Here is a 23,436-nt window from a genome sequence, read left to right on the forward strand (position 1 = left end):
TGACCTCTCTTGTATTTCTATTTACCCTTCATCTGAAGTAATTTCCTAGTGTGATAGAACCATGTCGTGCACTTTCACAGGAAGGATAAAATAGATGAAAATGTAACCAGGTTACAGCCAGAAAGTATCCCGAGACTGTTTGCTAGCAGCTTATTCCCATGGCATTCCTGCTGGAGTTACTCCTTTGGCTCCTTGCTGGAGTCTCAGTAGCTTCTAAGCAACTGAGCATCACTGTTGCGGGGATTAGGAAGCCGTGGAAGCTCCGTGCAGCAGAGCAATGCTTGTGTTTGTCTGTTTATAATTCGTTTCTATTAGTCTTTTTGTCATGTATTCATGGCCACAAGCAAGTGCTGCAAGTTATTATGGCAAAGGAGGTTTAATTTTGCTAATCCTTTTTTATTCCCATTTCAGTGTAGCTTTTCGAATGCCACAATGTGGTGCCTGTAATGAATTTAGAATGTAGTTTTGAGTGGTATTGTCTTGTAGAATGTATTGGAAGCTCATCTGAATGTGCTTTAGTACTAGATGCTGAAAAGAAAGAAAATCATCCATCTGAAATGCCGTTCACATGGACTCTTTCATGCTGGCTGCAAATAGCACCCCGCATACCAAGCAGGGAGGAAGAACAAGCCTCTTCCTCACAGTACACTCAAATCCCTATCGTGATTAAAATCTTTTTATCTCTGCTAAAAAGCATTTCCTTTCATCCTCCTCAAGAAGAGTGTTTCTTTTTACCGTTTGGTACACCACCTAATGCAAGTCAGGCATATGCAGTAATTTTCACCACATTTTGATGTGTTTGTACTTTTTACACCCAGAAAAGCGTAAATGAAATGATGACTGCGTTGAACGAGGCACTTGATAATGCAGCCGTGGCTGGAGCAGGTCCGCTGCCCCTCGCTGCTTCTGGGTGGAGGAGCTTCAGCTGGAAGCCGGAGGGGAGAGGGACCCTCAGAAACATCGTTTCTTGGGCAGGAAGGCTCAGCTGGGTGGGCCACCGGCTCTGTGCGTGGGGGAGGGGGAACACAGGGCTGGAGGAAAGATGGACCCATCGCTTCCTTGCTCTGTGGCAGAACATCCTCAGCTTCCAGATCCTCTGAAATGTCAATGCGACGAGCCCCGTGCCCATGCATGACTGAGGAATGGGATGTGGCTGTTTGCAGCCGCTCGGTACTGCTGCAGGGATCGCCCGGTGCCCCCCATCCGAAGGGCATCTCTCGGCACCGCGGGCGCGTTTGTTGGGAGAGTGTTGAGAGCTGGGTGGCCAGGCACCTAAAATGGGCTTTTCTTCTGGGAACACAAGAATAGCTGGATGGTCAAAGGTCCTTGCTGCCTAAAAGCCTGTCTGGGGGAGAGGAGGAGTCGCTCTGTCCCTTGGGAGGCTTTCCAAATCCCACTGTCCTGGCAGCGAGGGCCGTGCTGAGGCAAGCAAAGCAACCAGCCACCTCCTGTGCTTATTTCGAAGCTACAACAGAATTAGTTCTTCTGATGCCCCCACTTGCTTTGGTTATGCGAAAGCTGTGTGATTGCTGCCTCTTCACCTTCTCCAGGTCATTCATGATATATATATGTATATATATATTTTTTTTTTATAGATGTCTGTCACATTCCCTGTTCGACTGAGTATTTCTTGTCTGGACTTGACGAGTCCTATTAGTGATTTAACAGTTAATTATGGCCAGGAAGTCTCTGCAACTCAGTGACATCTCTCTCCTCCTTTTTCTTTCAAGTCTTACATGTGGCATCAGTTACTTACAACATCAGGTACTAGTAGCGTCACCAAAAATTATAACCAAGAAAGCTCTCCAAACCAAACAATAGTTCAGAAAGCTGACAGTGGTTTCTTGCAGCGCTGGGTGGGTGGAGGATTTTTCCTCCCTAACATGCACACCAAGCTGCTCAAGGGTATACATGATATACCATAAAATGTTTGCATATTCATAGTACATTGCATATTCATTGTCATTCACACACGCCATGGGTTACAAGTTTCTCGCTTCTAATGCAGATTAGCACGCATCCTCAGGTAGCACTGCTGAAGCTTTTTACTGACTCCGCGTGCTCCTCAAGGTTCGGGGGGGCTATTTGAGTTGGAGGTCGTGATCTCCCACAGCCACAATTACTTTCGTCCTGCTTTCAGCTAATGTTCTGTTGATATCAGTGGATTCCAACACTTTTATCACCTTGTCTCCTCTTAAGGGCCAGAACTTCCTCACTTGAAGGCTTTTTTCACACGATGTTTTTTCACCCTTCTGTTTTTTCTTGCCCCTGTGACATCAGCCAAAGAAGTGGCGCTTGTTCTTTGTTCTTTCTAACTAAATTGTTTGAGTCTTTGGTATCAGTAGTAACCCTCAGGCTGTGTGTATTACTGGTGTTATAATTCAGCATGGTACTGCGCTTTGAAGGTGAGTCCCTGCGATTGTGTTGTTTCCGTGTCCCAAGTGGTTTGATGTACGTGGACCAGAGTCTATCAGAAGCTTCATTCCCATCACACATCCTCCAACCTGTCATGGGACATAGGAGTCCATACTGGTGATGGACACAGCAGCGAAGGACATACCGGTGATGTCCTTTAGACAAGTTCAAACCATGCGCCACTTGGGGACCAGACTAAAAATCAGTCTAAATCGAGTTCAAAGGAAACCCTCAAAGTGCAGAGGGTGTAGCCATAGGAGCCTCAGCACAAAACACTTTGATTGCCTGATGGTGTCTGATTGCTCCGAAGTATTTGTTAACGTAGAGATATCTTTGGATTTTTATGGTGCTGTTCCTTGTCAGAATATTTTACAAACCATTAGAAGTTTGAAACGCCTTCTTGCCTTATTCCCACTATTGAAGTGGAACCTGCATGGGAGGGTGATGATGGAGCCGAATTAAAAAACAACGAAAAAGTGGTTGGCGGAGGTGTTTGGGTAAAAAGGAGGAGGTTTTAGCTGCTAGACTTGTGTTGAGAGCAGCAGTAGATGCTCCTCATGCATTGTGTTGTGCTGGCACTTCTGGGCAGCACATTCCCCCGCCTGGTTACTGTCACACCATCTCCTTTCAGGTGCTTCCAACTTTCTGAAAAAATAACGTGAAACATGCCCTGCGTGCTTTGGACAGGGAGAGGCGTTTCACTTGGGTGCTTTGTCTACGATAATTTCTTTGGTGAAATTATGTGTGTGTCACGTGAAAGGGGTAGGGGGGAGATACCCCCGGGTGTTTGATCTGTCTGTCAGCACCCCAGGAAAGCCCAGACCCTTGTGCCCGACCGGTCTATCAGCATCCCATTCCAGGGACCCTCCACCGAGCAGTCCCACTGGATCGGAGGTGATTCGAGTGACTTGTTCAGGGAAACACCCCAACAGCATCAGGGGGACCCTCGGCAGCTCTGCTCACTTTACTCGAATATGTTACTCGCTGCCGGTGACTGCTAGCATCCACAAAGGATTCATGCTAGCAGTTTATGAAAGAACACTCTTTCTTAATATAAGATTGTGACAAATCAAGATTCGTTATTGCTGGTGGTAAAGGCTGTCTGCAAAAACAAGCTTGAAGTGATATACAACCAAGCTATATACAGCCAGACTATGCTCACTGGTAACGGCCAGCGTGAGTTAAGTTATTTAGCGTGCATAAGACAAAGTTCTTACCCAACGGGTGTCCCTGTGGGGGGCAGGACAGGTTCAACCTGTCGGCTGATCTGAGAAGTTGTGATGGAGTCTTCCCTAGCTTCTCCCCTCATCTGTCCGCCTTTTATACTTCACAGTACATGGCGTAGTCATTCATCATACACAGGGTTGCTTACAAGTTTCTCTCTTCTAATGCAAACCACGCGCACCCTCAGGTAGCTGTAGTTCTGCTGACGTTCTCCTCTGACTCTGCGTGCTCCCCAAGGGGGTTTGCCCCCTTTCGGGGGGGGGGCTGTTTGAGCTGGAGGTCGTGATCTCCCACTACCGCTCTTATCTTTATCTTATTTTCAACTAATTTGCTGTTGATGTCAGTGGATTGCGACACCTTACGATCCTGTTTCCTCTCATAGCCAGAACTTTCCTCATTTCTTTCTGCATCGCTTAGATGTTGGTGGTCTTTTGGCTCTGTTCTGTGTGTCCCCCCTCCCCAAGGCTGACCCCCTCAGTTCGAAGCCCCTATTCACAGCAACCAGAGAGTGAGTCAGACTGACCTGGCTTTGTGAACGCTGAACCAGTCAGGTAATCCAGATGTTTAGACAACAGTTCCCTCCCTCTGGACTTATTTTAGTTCAGGATCGGTCCATTTCCATCACATTTTGGTGGAGCTTGAGTGACTGATCATACCTGTTGTTGTTACTCACTGGTATCGTGTGCCCAGTGAGGTGTAGCAGTACCCTGGAGGCAGGTGAGATGGAGGTGTGCGTTAGTATTACAACGAGGTTATTTCATCTGAGGGAAGTCATTTCGCCACAACGGTTGGCTCAGCCATGGACGTCTCATGGATTCTTCGTGCGACAACCTGGCAACTGATCAGCTGTGTGGTGCCATCGAGTTCCTGGTCCCGCAGGGAGCAGGACAGAGCCTGGCCGTGGGGTCTCCACTCCGCTGCACCCTCCGTCACTGCTCTGGGCAGGCGCTGAGCTGGCCAGAGGTGTTGCTTAGGGAGCTGTGCTGATGTCAGTTCTGTGCATGCCAACCACCCTGAAGGCAATCGCTGTATTTCACCCTAAAACCCTTTCTGTAATACTGCGCTTCTGTTAGGACCCAATTTTCTCTTAATTCCCCCTCTCAAGGTGGCTTTCCCACAGTGTGCTGGACATGTGCCGGGTGGGCTTAAATCAACATTATTTTTTTCAGTAGAGAAAAGGAAATAATTTCCATGAATGTCATTCACATGAAGAAGTTTAAAGCCGTGGTAGGTAGGTATCGTATAGCATATGCGGCCACACAATGTGTGTGTTTGTGCGGTTTGAGGTAAATGTACGAGCGCGTCCTGTATCCACCACATCCTACACTGAGACAGCCTCCCGCGTGGAATGAGATCCGCACGGCAGCCCACCAGCCAGGCTTTGGGGCGGACGCTTATGGAAGCTGGGGTTCACTGCCTCGGGGCTGGGTGATGTTGGAAACATCTGGAAATGAGAGCTCAAGCCAGAAGGCAAAGAACTGCTTGCCGGCGGCGGGCGCATCGAAACCCGCGGCACCGCCTGGGGTCACGAGAAGCAAACGGCCATAAACCCCTTATGCTGGAACATAAATCCCCAGCCGTAGTATCTCATGGGCGTAAAGTTTTGCATTGATTTTCCTGTTAATCTTCTTGAGAGCTCCATCATGTGTCAGCGAAGCAGCTGGGGCAGACGTGTGCCTCTGTGGAGCCTTCTCTCTGGCTCGCTTTTATAACCCGATCTCCTTTGCTTTGAGAATCGCCCCTTCTGTGCTAACTTGGGGGTGGAGGGACGGCTAATTAATTAAGCAGTAATTGTTGTCAAGTCAATTGGTGCTAACATTTAACATTTGACTTGTTTACTATCCTGAGGTAAAGAGGAAGGAGTTAATGATCTAGCAAATTGTGCATCCATCATCAGAGACTTGTTTGAGAAGAACGGATTTATTTATGAACTGTAAAATAATACGTTTTAAAAAACGTATTTTTTAAATTTTAAGAACGTTGAGGTTCTTGTGTGAAATTGTCACTAGATAGCTGTGGAGACAAATGCGTCGCCTGATAAAACTTAATGACTGATTTTCCCATTAATCAGAATTGAGAATGTGCTTCATTAAGGTAATTAACTGAGCCAGTTGCTTAACTGACAGTTAGTAGACACAAATTCCCAAGTTACTTGCTTTCCTCTAAATAAAACTCACACGAAGCTCACCCGGCACTGCTTCATCATCTTTACTGGGGAGAGGAGCAGAAGGGTGGTTACAATCCCGTTGCTCCGTTAGGTCCGTGACTGCGTCTCCCAGCCCGGGACACCAGTGGGATGCAGTGGGTGGCACTGGGTGCCCTGTGCACCCTTGCATGGGACCCAGACCTCAGGCTGGAGCTTATCGCAGTCTGCCCACGCCGAACGCTCACAAATATTTGCTGCTCTCCATCTCGCCAGCAGCAAATGGTCTTTTATCTGCTAATTTCTGAAAGGTCAGGTCTTCATTGTGGTTGTTTTTGTCACCCAAGAACTATTAGCTCCTCCAAGGGGGAGAATTCCTTGCCTGAATTTGTGGCTTCTCTTTGTTCGTCGCAAGCTGGAAGTGGGGTCACGAGTCCCGAGCTCCCCCAAAGGCGAGGATGTGTGAGATTAATCTGCTCCAGGTACATTTGTAGGCAGAATATGCAGCGCTGAAGAAGTTAGGGGAATTAACTGAGAGATCCAAAACTTGAATTATTAAATATGCTATCTGGTTGTAACGTCTAGTTGTAAATCCTTTCCCTCGCAGCTCTTTGTGTCTGGAATTCTAACACGGTAACGCTACCAGGTAGCAGAAGGCTCTGCGCGGAAGACGGCTCCGGAGCTAACATAAGGAGTCATCTCAACTCTGCTTTTCTTTTGTCCTCAGAGTTCCCGGTCTTCCAACATGAACCCTGTTTACAGCCCCGTCCAACCTGGGGCTCCCTACGGAAACCCGAAGAACATGGCGTATACAGGTAGGACTGGCGTTCCGTGGCTCTTCCGTGAGTGTCTGTATGGGGTGGTGAGAGCAGGTGATCGTTAACGAGCCGTTCAATCCCTTAACGAAGGGAGAAAGAGTTCCCATCAGGCAGCCAGATGGGAACGTGACTGGCAAGAGAAACCTCTTCAGCAAAGCCAGCACAGTAAGGTTCGTGAGAAGAAAAGGATCTGAATTCCTGAGAAGAGGATGCCTTGGAAATCCTAAAGAAAAGGATCAAAAGAGGGTTTCTTTAGACAAACAAAACAGGCATGGAGGTGCTGGGAGGGTCAGCTGGGAGCTGGAGGGCTTGCCTCCGGAGCTGCACGTGCTGGAATAGCCCTGCTGTAGAAATGAGGATCCCACAGGCAAGAGCCCGTTATTCGGAGAACGTGCAGTTGTTGTTACAGGTGGCGATTTAAACTACATTATTGACTTATTTGATTTTGTTTTCAAGTTGTGCTTTGGTTGAGTTAATCTTAGGTTGGACAGCAAGTCCCATGTCTGAAGTCCACCTTTAGAACGGAGTTGTTGAAAAATGTCATCTTCAATACTCGAAAAAGGTGTTGAAAGGAATTTTACCATAATTATGTAACTACTGGGGAACTAAAGTGTCATGATACGAAAATAATTTAGCACAGGGAGAAACAGCGCTTTGGAAAAAGAAAATCTCAGCTTAGGTGTATCTGGTTTTTCCCAGGGATTAGGTTCACCATGTGTTGTTCTGATCTTGTAAGCACCTTACAAAACCAGCTTGCGAAGACTCCTTCTTCTAACATTTTGTTGCATATAATTAAGTGTCATATTGTGTTAAGACTTCCTTCTTTATATTTGCATTGCCGGTTGTTTGTGTTGGCTTTTACCTAATGTGTGGAATTGCTTGGGAGTGTGCTTCTGTGGAGGAGCGTGGTCAACGGCGAATGGAAACGAACATCCAATGCTCTCAGCTCCTTTATTTACAAAATGTCATCATTGACTTTGGTGGCTGTTGCAGCTGGTAGATCAGCAGGGCCGGCTGTGTTGCTGCGAGGAGACCTGTCCGATACTCTGCGGAGCGGAGAGTTCCTCAAAGGCATTTTGCCCCATTTTTATGCACCCTTTCTTCTTCCCCATCAAATTTATGCATGCTGCTTTGTTGGAGATACTGTAGCTCGGGGGAACTGTGGTCTCACAGTCAAAGCACTAGAGGCTTGGAAAAAAATATCTGTGAATAATAGTCTCTTCAAAAATATCACCATTGTAAGAGGACTGCAGACTCCAGCAGCGCTTGGGTGATAGAATGAGCTCATAAGTGCAGTTATTTTCCTACACTAGAAATAACAGCAATTTTGTGCTTTCTAGCACAAGGATGGTTTGGACAAGAGTCTACTTCTCTCCCACTTAACTTTTTTTTTTTTTTTTTTTTTGGCATGTGCTCAAAGCTTCACCTTAAAATCCATGCAATGGATTTTCTATATCTGCTTTCATACAGTCCTGTGTGTTTTAGAAGCTGCTTTCTGGCACTTGATATGACAATTTTATTTAAATGGTGAAGTGCAGATTGGGTAGTTTGTACCTTGACCTTTCTGGAAGGAGAACTTTTGAGGGTGATTTCTGGTTTAGATGAATGAATTCTACAAGACTGCATTCTGAATAAGCCAAATGGTAGCAACAATAGGATGGTACTTCTAAAACAACCTGCTGGTTAATCACCATGAAGATTATACTGTGCGCTTAAATATATGAGGCTATTGCCTGCCTTGGCTAGCTTGTGCCAGCTGTGGTAGGGATGGAGGTGGCCCCCATGAGACTGGTTTCACCCCAAAACATTGGACTTCAGACATTTGTCTTCCAGAGTTTGTGGTAAAGGAAAAGACATCAGTGGCAGCTGTGCAGGATGACCTTGGAGAAGAAAACTGGAGGCAGATCAGACTGGGGTCCTTAGTTCTGTCAGTGGAGAAACAGGGAAGAGAAGAGCCAAGTGACTGCTTGAGTGTAGGACAGAAGTGGGAATTGAATCGTGTTGGTGTTTGGTTTGTCCCTTGCGCAGGTGTAAGGTGAGGGGTCAGGGGGCTGAATTCTTACAAGGAAGGCCCAAAGTAGGTAATTGTAGAGGAATGAAGGCAGTGGGTTGATTAGCATTGGTAATCTGCAGCCGTGGCCTTGCCTCGAAGGCAGTGAGTTGATTGACATGGATGATGAGCAGCTGTAGCTCATTCCCGCTAAGTAGTTAAATAGCCCTGAGGAGTGTGGGGGTTGGGTGGAGGAGGTGTGGTTTCTGGAGGAAACACAAACAGCAGGACAGTAGAATCTGACCAATGGTAAAGTCCAATAGTTTGATTGTGCTGCAACAGGTAATAGCTTACAAAGTGTTTAAACAAAGAGCTATTTTCTTTGCTAGGCAAAATGTATTGTAGAACCTTTTAAATATGTATTTGTTGGAGTATTTTATGAAAGACCTAAAGTTATCTTGTGAAAGAAGGGGGAATAATTTAAATTTTATCCTTTGTGTAGAAGAGGCACGCAGCTCCTGAAGGTGGGCTCGGCAGTTACGAGAAGGTGGCTGCTGTGCCCCCTGTGTTAAGTGCCGAGCTCTGGCTGTCTTGATTTTTCCTTTCCGTGCTCAGACTTCATTTACATCGCTTTAACGTGCGTCATTTAGCTACATATCAGTTTCTAATGTAGCCACAAGCTATTCTGGAGGATATTTAAACTCCCAGAGGCAAACAAAATAGACTCTTTGCAGGAGAAGCATTAACTTAAGAAGTTTGTAGATCCTTCTCAAATTGCTTTGAAAATAATCGCTGAAGCATGTGACACAGTCGATGTGGAGGGGATGTTGACTGCCGTCGTGTGTGTGAACCACTTCTGTGGGCCTGGGAGCTCGTTACATCTTTGGGGCTTAATGAGTGTCTCAGCCCTGACTGGCAGCTGAATTGGAAGAGTTTGCTTGGAGCCCCTCGTTTGAAACGGCATGTCAGTGCGCTGTCCCCACGGTCACCGCAGGAGACTGAGCGTACGACATCTGTCCCAAAATTTTGATTGGAGGCCTAATTTGTGATACAATATAGAATTTATACAGTATAAGATATATATTTTAGTATCATCTTTTTGCAGTAGTGGTGGACATGGAAGAAGATTTCATGCCAAGCTTTATATTGGGTAAGAAAGAGAAATAAACCCCCCTGAAGTGTAATAAAGTTGAGGTGAAGGCTGTTGGCCCTTTCTCAGTTCCTGGTTTGCCTTGGAATTCAGGGGGTTTTTCCCCAAATCTAGTACAGCAAGTGTATTATTTATGTTTTTTTTTCTTCAAAGACCATGCATTAACCATTAATTTCTAACCTTGTGCAATAAAGCTCAGGTGGGATACATGTGGAAAGAAAACAAAGATGGTAATCAGGATACTGGCAGGTTGAATTCTATGCTCTTGTGGCTTTTTTAGTGCTAAATGTAAATGCTTTATATAGAATAGCTTGCTTTTGGTTGAAATAAATTTGGTTTTAATCTGATTTTCTTCTCATTTTTACTTCTTTTATTTTTCCATACCTGGTGGGCTAGGGAAAGAGGTCCATTTCAAGATAAATAAAGATTTTTGTACCAAATTGGCTGCTTGTGTGTTAGGGAGAATGAGGAGGCACATACTCAAGTACTGGAGGGACCATACGTTTATTCAGATTCTTAATTTTTCCATTTTGATCTTCCTTAAAGGAAGTGTGAAGGACAGTTATTTCCTAAATGATTTTTAAAGTGTGGTCTGAATTGGATGAATTTTTAGAGGAAATTAGAATTAAGTTAAAAAAAAAAAAGGAAGTATTTAAATAGGGGTTTTAGGTGGATGTTTAGCCAAACGTTCCCCATATTTGAACTGATATATTTATTAAGCAAAGGTGATTCTCACGTAGTTAGTATGTCTCATTTTCAGGGTTGAATTGCTACCTCCTTCCCCTTTTCCTTCCTAAACTGAAAGGGTAGAATAAGCCTTGTGTGCTTTCTGCTAGCAGTGCTTCCTTGCTGTTGAATGAGCTGGTTGTTGAGCTGAGCTAAGGTGACGTGGAGAGAATATTCTCACTGCAGATGGAGCTACATCTGTCCAGTGCCGGGTTTGTGCTCCAGCAAGTCCTGGCTCCTCGTGCTCGGCTGGTGACTCCTTCCACTCCGCTAATTTGATGTATTTTAGAACATCAGCAGCAAACGGTGTCTGACTGTTGTTTATTATTTAATTAAAACAGACTGTAATTAACGCTGATCTTCATGTAAGCTCTTGTTTTAATTGAGGTTAACTTTAAAAGGTATTTAAGGACTCTCGTTTGCTTATTTATTATTTGTAGAATTCACTTTACCTGCCCAAATGTGAACTGCTGAGCCACCTGGTTTTGCTTTGGCACATTATCCTTCCCATTTTCTTGCATCCACTTTTGCAAAGGCACCAGTCCTGCAGCAAATAGATTAGCTCATTGATGTGGAATCAGGGGTGAAGAATCAGTCTCTCCTGTAGCTTGTTTGACTTCAAGCGTGAAACTATAAAAGTGTTTGTTATAGCTCATGCTATTACCATTTTCCCTACCAGAAGCTGATTAATATGCTGATAAGATGCTGTGATTCATGAACCTTCAGTAGACTTGACTGTGTGTTCGTCGTAGTTAATACTAAATAATAAATGATAATAAAATCCAAGAGCCCAAAGATGTGATGCTGGTTAGTAAATCTCCAAGGAGTTTGTGTCACGCTGCTCTAGCACACGATGCTTCCCAAGTCCTGCTGCAGCTGCAACCTGCTCAGGAGCTTCCACACTTAGAAGAGACGTTCTCCAGCTCCAGTTTTTGCTGATGGAAGCCCTTGATTTGCTTTCAACAAATAGCTCTGTTCAAGCTCTATGTGCCATGAAGCAATATTTCTGTTCTGCCCTCAGAATTATTGAAGGTAAAGGAAAAATGTTTTTATTCAGAAGTTTATCTGAAATTTTGAAAGGAACAGGACATGCTCTGGTTTTCTACTTTGTCACTCTTTATCTGTTCAGAAAAATCACTAAATAATACAGGTATATTATCTTCTGGTCCTTTTTTGACCACAGATTACTGATGCTACTCTTCCAGATGATTGTCCCCCTCCACCTTTTCCCACATCCAACCTTCCACCTGCTCTCTGACCATAGCTCATGCTTCTGTTTCAGACTCCTTGTACTAGTCTTAAATCCTTGCTGTGGAAGTGCCAGTGCTTTTGAGTCTGCTGCGCCCACCCTTTGACCCTGCTTGGGGTCTCTCCTGGCAGATTCAGAATTGTTTTGCCCAATTGTACATAACCTGCAGTGTGGATGTGAGCAGTCCCCTGAACTGCGTGAATGGTGAGGGGCAAGAAAAGAGCATCTCCCATGTGCTCTGTTTTACTGTGTGAGCCACTGGATTGTGTCCTCCAAGTGCTCCTTTCTCCCTGGTACCGAAAGGTGTGTTGATGGCTAACTCAGACAGCTACACGTGTGTAGACATCTACACAAAGTGGTCTACGTTCGAGTCCCATCCATGGGGTTCATGTCCGAATTACTTACTGCAGGTCTTCTAAAATGGTAAAATCTGTTTTAAAGAGATTCTGTATCGACCAGGTTATGTACCTGGCTCTTGGGTGGGAAGGAAGAGGCAAACGTATCTTCAGAGGTGCAGGGCAGGGAAGGATGGTAACTCTTTCTAGACTGATACTCCTGCCACATGTAAAATGTGGACACCTTGCACGCTGAAGGCCAATTGGGCCGGTCATTTCTCAAACACGAGGTTTTCGGCTCTCACCTAATCCCTGCAGCCTATCCCATCACTGCAGTCTGTCCTCAAGTCCATCAGATTAAGGTCGTTTGAACTAGTGAGGACGCTTGGTCCAAAGCCATGTAGGTCACTGATCTTCCCACCTCTTTGGTCTTGCTCAGGAAAGAGTTGGGGGTGTGCAGCTTTGTGGTGGCTGAGAAAAGTGTGTCAGAAAGCAATGGCAAGGAGCCCTCAAGAAGGGGACTCGTAAAGGGTGTAGAGAATACAACAGAGTCTTTGTTTCTTTCAGAAACTAGTAGATCACCAAGTACAAAGGTGAGTTGTTGTCTTCAAGAAGCTTTTGTCGGGTGGCAGCATTCAAATGGCCCAATCCTCTGGTTCTGGTAAATAAAAATGTGCGTTTCAGAGTTCTGGTGTCTAATGTGCTTGTCCTCTTGAGAGCCAATTAGCCATGAGTAGCCCCACCACTAAAGGTGTGTAAGTCACTCGCTTCTCCAGGCGTGCTGCTCAGTGGGTGCGACTGCAGGGTCCTCATCTCCCAGCCTGCAATTCCCAAGGGATTTCCCCAGAAATGGCTTAGGGTCCATGTCATCCCATCTGGGGTGGTCTGTGATTATAGGAGGCCGTGCCTAGTGTCCTTAAATCCGGATACGTGTTGGGAACTCGCTGCTCTTCTGCCTCTGTTGCACAGAAGGCTTGGGAATCCCAATGGCAGCATCTGAATGTGATGGATTACCTGTGTTCCTTCTCCCAGGGCTTTTCCTGGTTTGTCAGGTGGAGCTCCCAGTCTTCCCGTGTCTTTGCAGCAGGAGTTTCCTTCTCTCTTTTGCTAATGGACCTTGTCTCATTTACTCAGTTCCTTTTTCTCGTTTGCTAATGATTAGTATCCATCATGCATTCAGGTTTCTGCCGTGGATCTTCTGCTGCTTCTCTGCATGTTTTCTGTCTTGGAGAGGGCTGGTAGGTGGCACGCTCCAGCACCCCCTTCCCTGGCTTTTCAGGAAAGACTATCAGGCAAGCTCCTCTGCTGCTCTTCTGGCCCTTCTCTTTCTTGTATGGCTTGTTTTCCTGGAGTCTTCCGCTCCATCCCAGCTATTTTTCCTTCTCTCTTGCGGCCTGTCAGCCTGGCCCAGCTGGCAAACACCTGTGCGGGTCCGGGAGAGCTGGACTCGTTTCACCAGGAGGAACCTGACGCCTTTTAATAAAAGGTCTTTGTGCGACTGGCTTCTTGTTGAGCTGCTTTTCCAAAGCAGATGAACCTGGGAAGCTCAGAGGCACTTTTAGGGAACTTCTGCAGCACACCAATGTGAAATAAATACTCAAGGGCAGCTACTCGGCGAGTTTTATCCTGCACAAGATTCACCAAAGTATTTTGGGGAAGCAGAGGAGCAGTCTAAAGCAAGGAAGAGTTTGAATCGCATTTGCAATTAATCTTTGACGTTGCTGCAAGACCCACCGTGTTCTTCCTCAAGTAACAAATGTGTCGCCTTCATTTAAAAGGAAAAAATAGTCTTTCTGATGATTTAAGGAGAAGTTCTGGCTGAGAGCTTTATCGTTTGCATGTAGAAATGCGTGGTGTCTCCCTGAGTCACTTGTCAACCCTTTTTATGCTGTCTGCAAGGTCTGGGTTCATTTGCTTTCCAATTTAATTGATTTTCCTGCTTCTTCAAGTGGCAATTTCTCTGTGGGACTTTTGAGAGCGCTGAGAAAGATAGATGACAGTAATGTAGTATTAATTTATGGTATAATGCATGCATGTGGTTGTAGTTAGAAGATTTTGTGATAGAGAATAGGTGTGGCTGGTAAGCAAATACGCGTGTCAGCGTATCGATTACTGTTTTTTTATGTTGGTGGGAAGGCACTGGTTCTATATTCTTCTTGTGTGTCTGGGATCTTGGAGATCTTCCGGAGGGATTCCCAAAAGGGTTAAGGATTTGTGCGAGCTGATGCTCTTACGTTTGTGAACCATACTGGCAGGCTGCACCAGTGTGAAGCGAAGATTGTACAGCCATCAGGGTCTTCGTTTTGTCTGAGACTTTGTGGAGAGGCGGAGGACAGAAGTGCAGTCAGCTCCGCAGCCGCCGCTCTGTGCTCTGGGTGGGCTTTCCTCAGGGACCCTCCACACCTCTGCTACTGCTCGAGGGCAAGCCCTGCTCCATCCTCTTTGGACATGGAAAGCTTGAGAGCTTCCTCCAGCACGTCGGGCTCTCCTACCTGTGATTTGGGATCCCTGCATGCTCCAGAAGGCAAGACTCATCCCTGAGCCAGGCTGTGTGCTACGCTCCCAAGTTTTGTTATTTTTTTTTTTTTCCCCCAAGGTGGAACCACAACATTTGTCTGGACATAATGATTCACAGAGGGAACCGGCATCGTCTGCCCTCTGGTCGTTGGTGGTGTTGGCAGGACAGGAGGTGTGGGATCCTCACGTGTGGTTGTATCCTGATCTGTAGTATCATTTGTTGAGCCGCAGACACAACTGCACATGTGAGGCCTGACCTGATTTACACTTGACTGTTCATTTAATTTATTGGGATGTTGAAAGCCAGTAGCCTCCAATTTTGTAGAAGGCGGAAGGATGTTCCAATAGGATTTCTACAGTCGGCTTTTAATCCTCTTTTGCATACTCTTTGTGGGACAAAGATAATTCTAGGCTTGATTTCAGCCTTTTTTATTAACTTAAAATTAAAATGTTGATGTGCTATTCTCTGGAAAGGCTGGCCCTTTGATAACAGATTAATACTTTGGCCAAGAAAACCAAGTTCTTTCAGAACTGCTGTGTGCAAAGAGGATAAACTTGACTTTTTTCCCTTTCTTTTAGGCATTCCTCAGCATATTGGTGGGGAGTGCTGAGGAACACGAGGCAAACAGCTTTGATGCTGAAGCAGGTGGGGTTGGGGTGCTCTCCTCCTTACTTTTCCTTCTGCTTGTAAGATCTGCGTGCATGTCTACCCCTTCCATTGATCGGGAAATGCCGTTTCTGGATTTAATTAGGTGATCCATTCCTTACTGGTTCTGTAAAACAGGAATTTTAAACTGTGTTCAGGGTGTTGAATTGATTTCAGGGTGGTTAAAAATGTATGAAGTGGGTACAGTGAATATTTTTCCTCTGGCATTTCTTCATGTTTATTAATTGGTGTGTATAGAGCAGACAGGAAAATCATACTTGATTTGGAGAAGAATGAGCTCTGACTTGTGTAGACTCTTGTCATTTCTGTGTTCAAATGCATGATTTTTGTACAGGAATACTTGCAAACAACTTGCTGAATTTCTCAGTGTGGAAGGCGTTTCAGTGCTCTCTGGTTAGTCGATCAACGATGGCTAATTCACCGTCTTCCTAATAAATTAACTCATGGACTTTCTTGAGGCTGCAAAAAGTGTAAAACCCCTAAGGAAAGAAGGGGCAAGGTTTCTTGTTTGGGGAGCAAGGGAGAAGGAAGGAGAGGGGGTTTGGGCGAGATGAGGGATATTTATGAGTGCGTGCAATAGCTGTAGGCTGTGTTTGGGTGGTTCTCCTGCCAACAGCAGCACCCTTGGGTGATGGGCATGGATGTCGCCCCACTGCTCTCACCTATGGATGGAGGCAGGCTGTTGTGCGAAACAGGTCTTGTGGACAGGAGTGTGGGTGGCATACACCTATGTTTCAAGCCAAAAAGCTTCTTTCTTTTTAGTGTTAGAAATGGAGCCTTAGTAAAGCCCCTTTGAAGAAAATAATTCCTAACACCTCATTACAGATGCTTGCGGGCTCAGTTGGTTTGGAGATTGTTCCAACTGATGTCAACCTTCTGAGGAGTTTCGTAGAAACTTTGGGGAACATCCTTCATCCCTTGTTTTGTAGCTGTCTCTATAAGGTTTTACATGCTTTTGAGTTTCCCTGTGTTGTAAATAAACAGAATAGTCTCAGATCGCAAAAGCAAACAAAGCTCATGTTTTCCTGAATGACCTCATTGTGCGTCTTTTAATCCTGCGTGCTCAGTTAGTACGTGGAACTGGTTTGTGCCGTGCCTCATTTCTTGGCTACAATATTGATTTTGTTTTTCCTCATAGTGGAGAAAAAAATAAAAAGATTAAATGATTAGGGTTGAAGAGAGCTGGAGAAAATGAGTGTAAGGCAGAGGAGAAAAAAAAAAAAAGGAAAAAAAGAGATGACCTTGGAAACATGTTTTGAAGGGGAAAGTACTCCATTTAAAGAAAACGTGAACAGAGAATTGTCTTGTGTGTCGGTTACTTCTGTGGAGTATTGGCGCATAATCTGAACTTCTTCACTTCCTTGGGGAAGAAATAAGCTTTACTTTTAAGCTTGAGCCCTACCAAAGCTCTGTCTTACACAGCACGTAGACAAATTCTAACTAGTGATTTAGGCTTTTAAAATGTATATTCAGTATTAAAATTGGTGAATGTGATTTTTTTTTCCCTTCTCTTATTCCCTAGTCTCTGTATATTGTAGAATGAAACTCCTTTTTGGTGGCTTTGTTAATTTACAGTGTGTTTCTAAGCCACCTTCTTTGTTTTAGTCATGGTTGTATTGTTTGACACCATTTAAAACTTATTTTCATATACGTTCCCTTGACTTCCATATGTTTTCCTATATGTTCCCTTTACTTTGCTGCTGAACAAGAAGGAACCTCTGTATAAGATCCCTTTGGCTATCTTGGTGTCACCTCTGTGGCACTTGGGTTCTCCATGCCTCGAGGTCACATTGCCAAGTCACTCTTGATTTGCCGTCTGTCAAGTCTTAAACTTATTTTGACCTCATTGCTTTCCAACCTCCCATAGTCATTTCTTCCCTCCCTGTAACTATCTCTGGATGTCCAGTTTGCTCTGCTGAGAAAGCTGCCGATGTGGGTGGTGGTCCTGCTGTGGAGCCCCTCTACCGAGAGGTTATGGGGACCTCCCTCCCCTTCTTTCCAGTCTAGCGCACTCCTTTCACGAAGCCATGAGCTCTCTCTTCCAATGGTAGCAATTGTGGAAGAAATATTAGATCAGGTTTTAAAATCCTTCCTTCTGGAGGTGAAGAGCAACGGCCTTGGCTGGCAGAAGTCCGTCAGCGGTTGCTAAATGGGTCAGCGATTCTCTGCAGAGCATTTCAGGAGCCTCTGCATGCGCAGCGCGGAGCTGGAGCGTGACCTTGTCGTGGTGTGAATTTTAGGTGGGGGTTATTCATAAAACAGGATGAAAATGTCTCCTAGCACTGAAACCCCATGGCTGCTTGGAATTTCTCAGTTGTAAGTTAAAATCTCACCGAGTCTAAAATAAATGGCTTTTTTTTTTTTTACATTTTTTTTCCTGCCATTTGCAGTTCAAGTTGATATCCTGCCTTGTTTTCCTCTGTGCATACTTTGCACACCACACATTCAATACCTTTTAAATCCCCAGGTGCTTCAATTAAATGGTTGAAAATAAGCTCCAATACTGCCTCATGATCCGTTGAAAACCCGTAATATTTGCTGCCTTTCCTCCCCCTCTTCCACCCTGCTTGGTTTTTTTGTTTGGTTTCTTTTTGTATGGCACAGCAAATAAGTGGTTAGGTACTTGTTATATTTTTGCAGTCTGAAGGTAATAAATTAAAATTTTGTGGCTTGACTTCTGGAAACATGTTTGTAGATTAAATATTGAATTTTTCTCCTCTCCTGGTGCACAATTATTTTTTACATCATGCCCAGTCAATGCGACACAGTGCAGAGGTCTGGACGTACAGAAACGTGTTCTGGTACGGGATCGTAAAAGACTTTTATAAGCTTCAGAAATAGTTCCCCGGTTTGTACCAGATCTGTAAATTACTGAGTCTATTTTTCTGCTGTGCTTTATACCTAACGTCTTGGTTTTAGTTTAATGGGGATCAGCTTTCCAAAGTGGCGCGGTTGAGCTCTGGCTTGTTAATCTGTTTTGCTATTCTGTTTGTGTTAGGTTTAGCCTCGTCTGAAACGGAAATCAGGAGTTGCTTATATGCAAACGCATTCGTATACTTATTTTAAAGTGCGTGTGCTTGCCTTTCCCTCTCCCTGCGCTTGCTGGCATTCGGCCTCATTTCATCTAATGCAGTACTGGGCTAGAATTTTAATGTCTCTGCGGCCAGCGATGATTTATTAGATCCCAAAGCCCTGGCTCAGAGTGCAGGAAGAAAATATTGCATCAGTGAGCTGGCTTGGCACTGCTCAAATAAATGAGTCCTGAAAGACTCTTTAGTGTTGCAGCCCCTTTTTTCCTTCCCTTCCCCTCACCCCCACCAGTCCTTCCCCCATCTCTGACCCCCGAGTTCCTGCTGGTGTTGAGAAGTGCTCCTTTCCTTGCGGGAACTGCCATCTCTGGGTCTTTCTGGGATAAACATGTTTGTCAACAGCCTCGTCACATAAAGCCCTTTGAACCCCTGTGGTCGCACCGCATAAGGCTGGGAAGGAGCCGTGATCCTCCAGTTGGGAAAAAATGAATATTTTCAGGGAGGGGGCAAGGTTGGGCCCCTGGTGAGGAACTGGTGGAGCCGTAGCACCGTGTGTTCCCTGCCCTGGCCAGCACATAGTGCCATCAGCTCTGTGCTCAGCACCTCTTCGGGGTAGTGGGCTGCTGAGGCAGCCCTGTGGGTCACTGTGGCTCACAGCCGAGTTCTCCAGGGAGGTGGTTTTACCTGCTGTAGGTTTTCAGAGTCTTTGGAAAACGTGGTTTCTCTGTTGAGCTTATAGTATCCAATAAATCTTTGTTTAGCTGGGAGGAAAATAGTGCTACTGCGTGAAACCTCCCTGCAGGTCAAGGCACAATGAGTTATCTGTCACTACAGTTTTTTCTCTTGGATGTGCTGATAGAGGGGTGATTTAGTTTTGAAAGTATGTTTTGCCCCCTTCACAGGACAGGAATGAGAATCTGCTTGTGATTTAAAGCAACATGTGAAGAAGGTAACCCCACTGCTTACAGAGAAGCTGGCTGTGTTTGCTGCTGGCATTGGTCCTAAGGATGCTCCTTGTGTCACCAGCTGAAGGCAGGTGTTGGGCAGAGATGATCGGTCTCCTGTGGGAAGAGAGACGCGAGAGTGACATTAGGTGGGCAAAGCTGTCTGCTGCTTACCCAGAATACTGGGGCATTTCTCACGTCTGCAACAGAGCATGTTGTGGAATCACAGAAGTGTTTGGGCTGGAAGGGACCTTCAAGTTCATCTTGTTCCACCCCCTGCCGGGGGCAGGGCCCCCTCCCCCCAGCCCAGGCTGCTCCCAGCCCCATCCAGCCTGGCCTTGAGCCCTGCCAGGGATGGGGCACCCACAGCTGCTCTGGGCAGCCTGGGCCAGCGCCTCGCCGCCCTCACGGGGAAGGGTTTCTTCCTCACGTCCAACCTAAATCTCCCCTCTCTCAGCTTCAAGCCATTCCCCCCTGTCCCACCGCTCCCTGCCCTTGCCCAAAGCCCCTCCCCAGCTTTCCTGTCGGCCCCTCCAGGCACTGGGAGCTGCTCTAAGGTCTCCCCGGAGCCTTCTCCTCCCCAGGCTGCACAGCCCCAGCTCTCCCAGCCTGTCCCCACAGCAGAGGGGCTCCAGCCCTCTGACCAGCTCCGTGGCCTCCTCTGGACCTGCTCCAACAGGTCCATGTCTTTCCCATACCGAGGTCCTGCCTTAGCACTGACCTGGGGAAAGAAACCCGGCACTTAAATATTCCAGAGAAGAGCAGCAACCTGTGACCACCACCCACCCCGCCCTGGTGCTGGCCATGCCCACCTCTGAAGCTGGTCCCCAACAGGTCCATCCCGGAGTGCTGTCAGCCCAGCAGGCTTTCCCTAGGGGCAGGTCTAGTTTGTTTCAGTTCATAAATAAAGTGATTTTGAATCTTTTCGTGAAGAAGAAAAATGAAGACTAAATCAGGCTGAAAAGATGAGCTCTCAGAAGACTTGAGTTGTGGGCAATGGTTACTGGATGTGACCGTTGGAGGGCGAAGTACAGGAATGAAACCCCAGAGTAATGACGAGTGAAGACATTCATAACTTGTAGTTAAGAAATTCTCTTCAGTAAGTAACCAAAGGCAGCTTGTGCCTTATACTGGATCTGTTGCCATCCATTTATACTCAGAAATAGTATCACTGTCTCTCATATTAGAAACCTAATGCATTGCAGAGAAGAGCATCCACCTCTAGGGAGTTGTTGGTTTTGGTGGCTTTCCCAGGCATTGCCAGGTGGCCACGGCGGCCAGCAGCGCCCTGGCCGGTGTCAGCAGCAGCGTGGCCAGCAGGGCCAGGCAGTGCCCGTCCCCCTGTGCTGGGCCCTGGTGCAGCCGCCCCTCGAGCCCTGGGCTCAGCGTTGGGCCCCTCACCCCCAGACAGACCCGGAGGGGCTGGAGCGTGTCCAGAGCCGGGCAGGGGCTGGGGAAGGGGCTGGGGGAGCTGGGGGGGCTCAGCCCGGAGAACAGGGGGCTCAGGGGGGCCCTTCTGGCTCCCTACAGCTGCCTGGCAGGAGGCTGCAGCGAGGGGGGGTCGGTCTCTGCTCCCAAGGAACCAGCGGCAGGACAGGAGGGGAACGGCCTCCAGCCGCACCAGGGCAGGTTCAGGGTGGGCACTGGGAGAAATGTCTTCCCCGACAGGGTGGCCAAGCGCTGGCACAGGCTGCCCGGGGACGGGGTGCAGGCACTGTCCATGGGGGGGGGGGGGGTTTCAAAATACACGTAGATGTGGCACTTGGGGACATGTTTCAGTGGTGGCCTTGGTGATGCTGCCTTAACGGTTGGACTCGATGATCTTAAAGGTCTTTCCCAACCTAAATGGTTCTGTGATTCGATGAGAAGCAAAGCACATGATAACCCTAAATAAATCAGACAGGGGAGAAGCCTTACTTTGAACAGCCTAACAATGAGTTATTTCCTTCAGAAAGAGATCAGTGTGTATGTGTCTGAACTTCTGTTTATCTGTAGTTTCTTCGTATTCCCAATTAGTAACTGTTTTTGAGGTAAAGGCCATTTTTTGCTGTGTGCTGACGGTGTGGGGGAAGGTGCGTGTGCTCTCCAGGCATTCTGTTGCCAGAATAGTTTTCCTCTCCCCTCAAAACACTTCAGTAAACAGTCATATAATTAACTATCTTAATCATTCCAGTGCAAACAGAGCAATTTTTCGTAAATGAAGATGCAATAATTTTTGTGTAGTCTTTAGAGAAGACATGGTTTGCTTTGAGCCTGTTCATACAATTCAGAGTCCAGGACTTCTGGGTGCAGGCTTAGGGCGTGCGCCTGCGGCGTCTGCCAGAATGCGTGAGCAGCAGGTTGAGCCCCTCAGGTCTTTTATGGCCACCTGAGACAAATTCAGATCTTAGGTGGGGGGATCATTCCTTGCAGTTACTCATCTCTTGCTCTTGGCTTTGGAGAGTTTAGGATAACAGCGTTTCTCATGCAGGGACCTCAGGCTGGCGCTTGACCTTTGGTATGTGCATTTGGACCTGGTCAGTTTGTCTCTCCCCCTCCAGTTCCTGACCCCAGGGTGGAGGGAGGTAAATCGTAAAATAGTGGTTGACATCTCCTTGTCTAGTGGAAGGGCGAGCGCAGAAGGGCATTTCTGCTGCTGTCCCCAGGCAGGCGCTGGAAGGTCGGTGCTGCTCACTGGCTGCAAGTGACAGAGGCCACAAGGGTCCACGTGTGTTACCCTCCCTATTTCTTATCCATTTCCAAAGACAGTTGGAGTTGTCCGTGCCATGCGGTTTGTTGCAGTGCCTCTACCAAAATGCAGGTGAGACATGTAGGAGGGGATGGTGACTAACCCCCCCACCCCCAAACACGTGCCTCGTCTCCCTCTGGCTTATTCTGTCACACTTGTGCACTCGCAGCACCAAGATACATGTACTCGCCAAGCCTGCAGGACCACATGCATCCTGATGGAGAAGGCGGCCGGCGAGTCCTCATCACGTCTTTTGGGTCCCCCTTGACTGGCAAAGGCCAGCTGGTTTTCAGATGTGCCATTTGTGACCTTTAGGAGTTGACAGTGATGGAGATCTTTCTCGTCTCCAACCTGTCTTGCCTCTTGTCAGTCATTAGTCAACATTGCTGATTTACTCACCGCCCCTTTCCCCCTCTATCTGGAGGTCTTAGGGCTCTCGTCCTTTCCTCCCTCCCCCCTAATTTGGGTGTCTTGAGAAACTGGACATACTGTGATTTTTATTTTTTTTTAATGTGCTGTGATCTTAATGAACCGGTGCTACCAACACGTGCTTTTCTCTTAACCGTTCTGCCGTTTCTTCAACAAAGACCTGCATTCTTCTCTCTGGTAGCCACGGGAATGCTGAGATAAAATAAAAACTTAAGTCTCAAATTATGCAGAAACTAGTGAAAACAAATGGTAAGCAGTGGTGTACAAACGAGCGGCTGAGGACAGGCAGGTATGAAGGATGACAGTCATTGCATTCCCCCTCCCGTAGCAGGGAGGAGAGGCTATGGGCTTGGGGCTGGGGTTGGCTTCCCAGCCAAAATCTGCCTGCCGAAACACAGCAACTGCAGATAAAGAGGGAAAATTGGCATCGGCACGGCAACGCTAGCTTGGTCCGATTAATTTGCCTCCGTTAAAATCATTCTGATTGCTGCTTCCCTCGGTGTTAGTGGTGCTTCTGCCAGAGTGGTTGGCCCAAGTGACCTGCCTGCTCGCTGCCAGCGTTTCTGCTGCTTGTCCCGTAACACAGATCACGTTATCTAAGCGTGGAAGGGCAGAGGAGAGCATCTCCCTCAAAAAGGCATCGTGCATCTCCCTATGCGTTTTCATTCCTGGCTTCTTTTCTGTCGTATCAGTGTTTCAGTTTGGCTGTGGAGTTTTTAAATTTCTTTTTTAACTAGTGCGTTATCCCACCCTTGCTTCTCCCCAGCTGTCTGGCTTCTTAAAGGCAGCAATGTGTAATTCTCCCATCGTGGATGTTAGACCCATTATGAATAAAGATGAAGTGGAAGCGGAATGCTTTCCCATTAATTTAAAACTTTGGTTATCATGACAACAGGTTACAACTCTCTTCATTGCCATGACAATCTCCTGCAAAATTGTTAAAATGTCGTCTTATAGTTATTTTTAGTTTGTCCTCTATTCCCATGGAGACCAACTTACTTGAAGTGTTTGATGCTTTGTGTTTGGAGCCTTTAATGAGCCTCACAGAAGTATGTAAGTCAGTGAAGGCAGA

General features: G+C 46.6%; 1 protein-coding gene across 2 annotated transcripts in view; it reads left to right on the top strand.

Annotated features, from left to right (window-relative positions):
- The window catches only part of FAM168A (family with sequence similarity 168 member A), a 224,446-nt gene that overhangs the window by 115,196 nt on the left and 85,814 nt on the right, over nt 1-23,436 (top strand). For both annotated transcript variants that reach the window (XM_040583314.1, XM_040583312.1), the window contains exon 3: nt 6,510-6,597. In XM_040583314.1, the coding sequence (XP_040439248.1) occupies nt 6,528-6,597 (70 nt within the window). In that variant the 5' untranslated portion in view covers nt 6,510-6,527. The remainder of the gene's footprint in view (nt 1-6,509; nt 6,598-23,436) is intronic.

Source organism: Falco naumanni, chromosome 2 (genome assembly GCF_017639655.2).
Source record: "Falco naumanni isolate bFalNau1 chromosome 2, bFalNau1.pat, whole genome shotgun sequence".
Lineage (NCBI taxonomy): Eukaryota > Metazoa > Chordata > Aves > Falconiformes > Falconidae > Falco > Falco naumanni.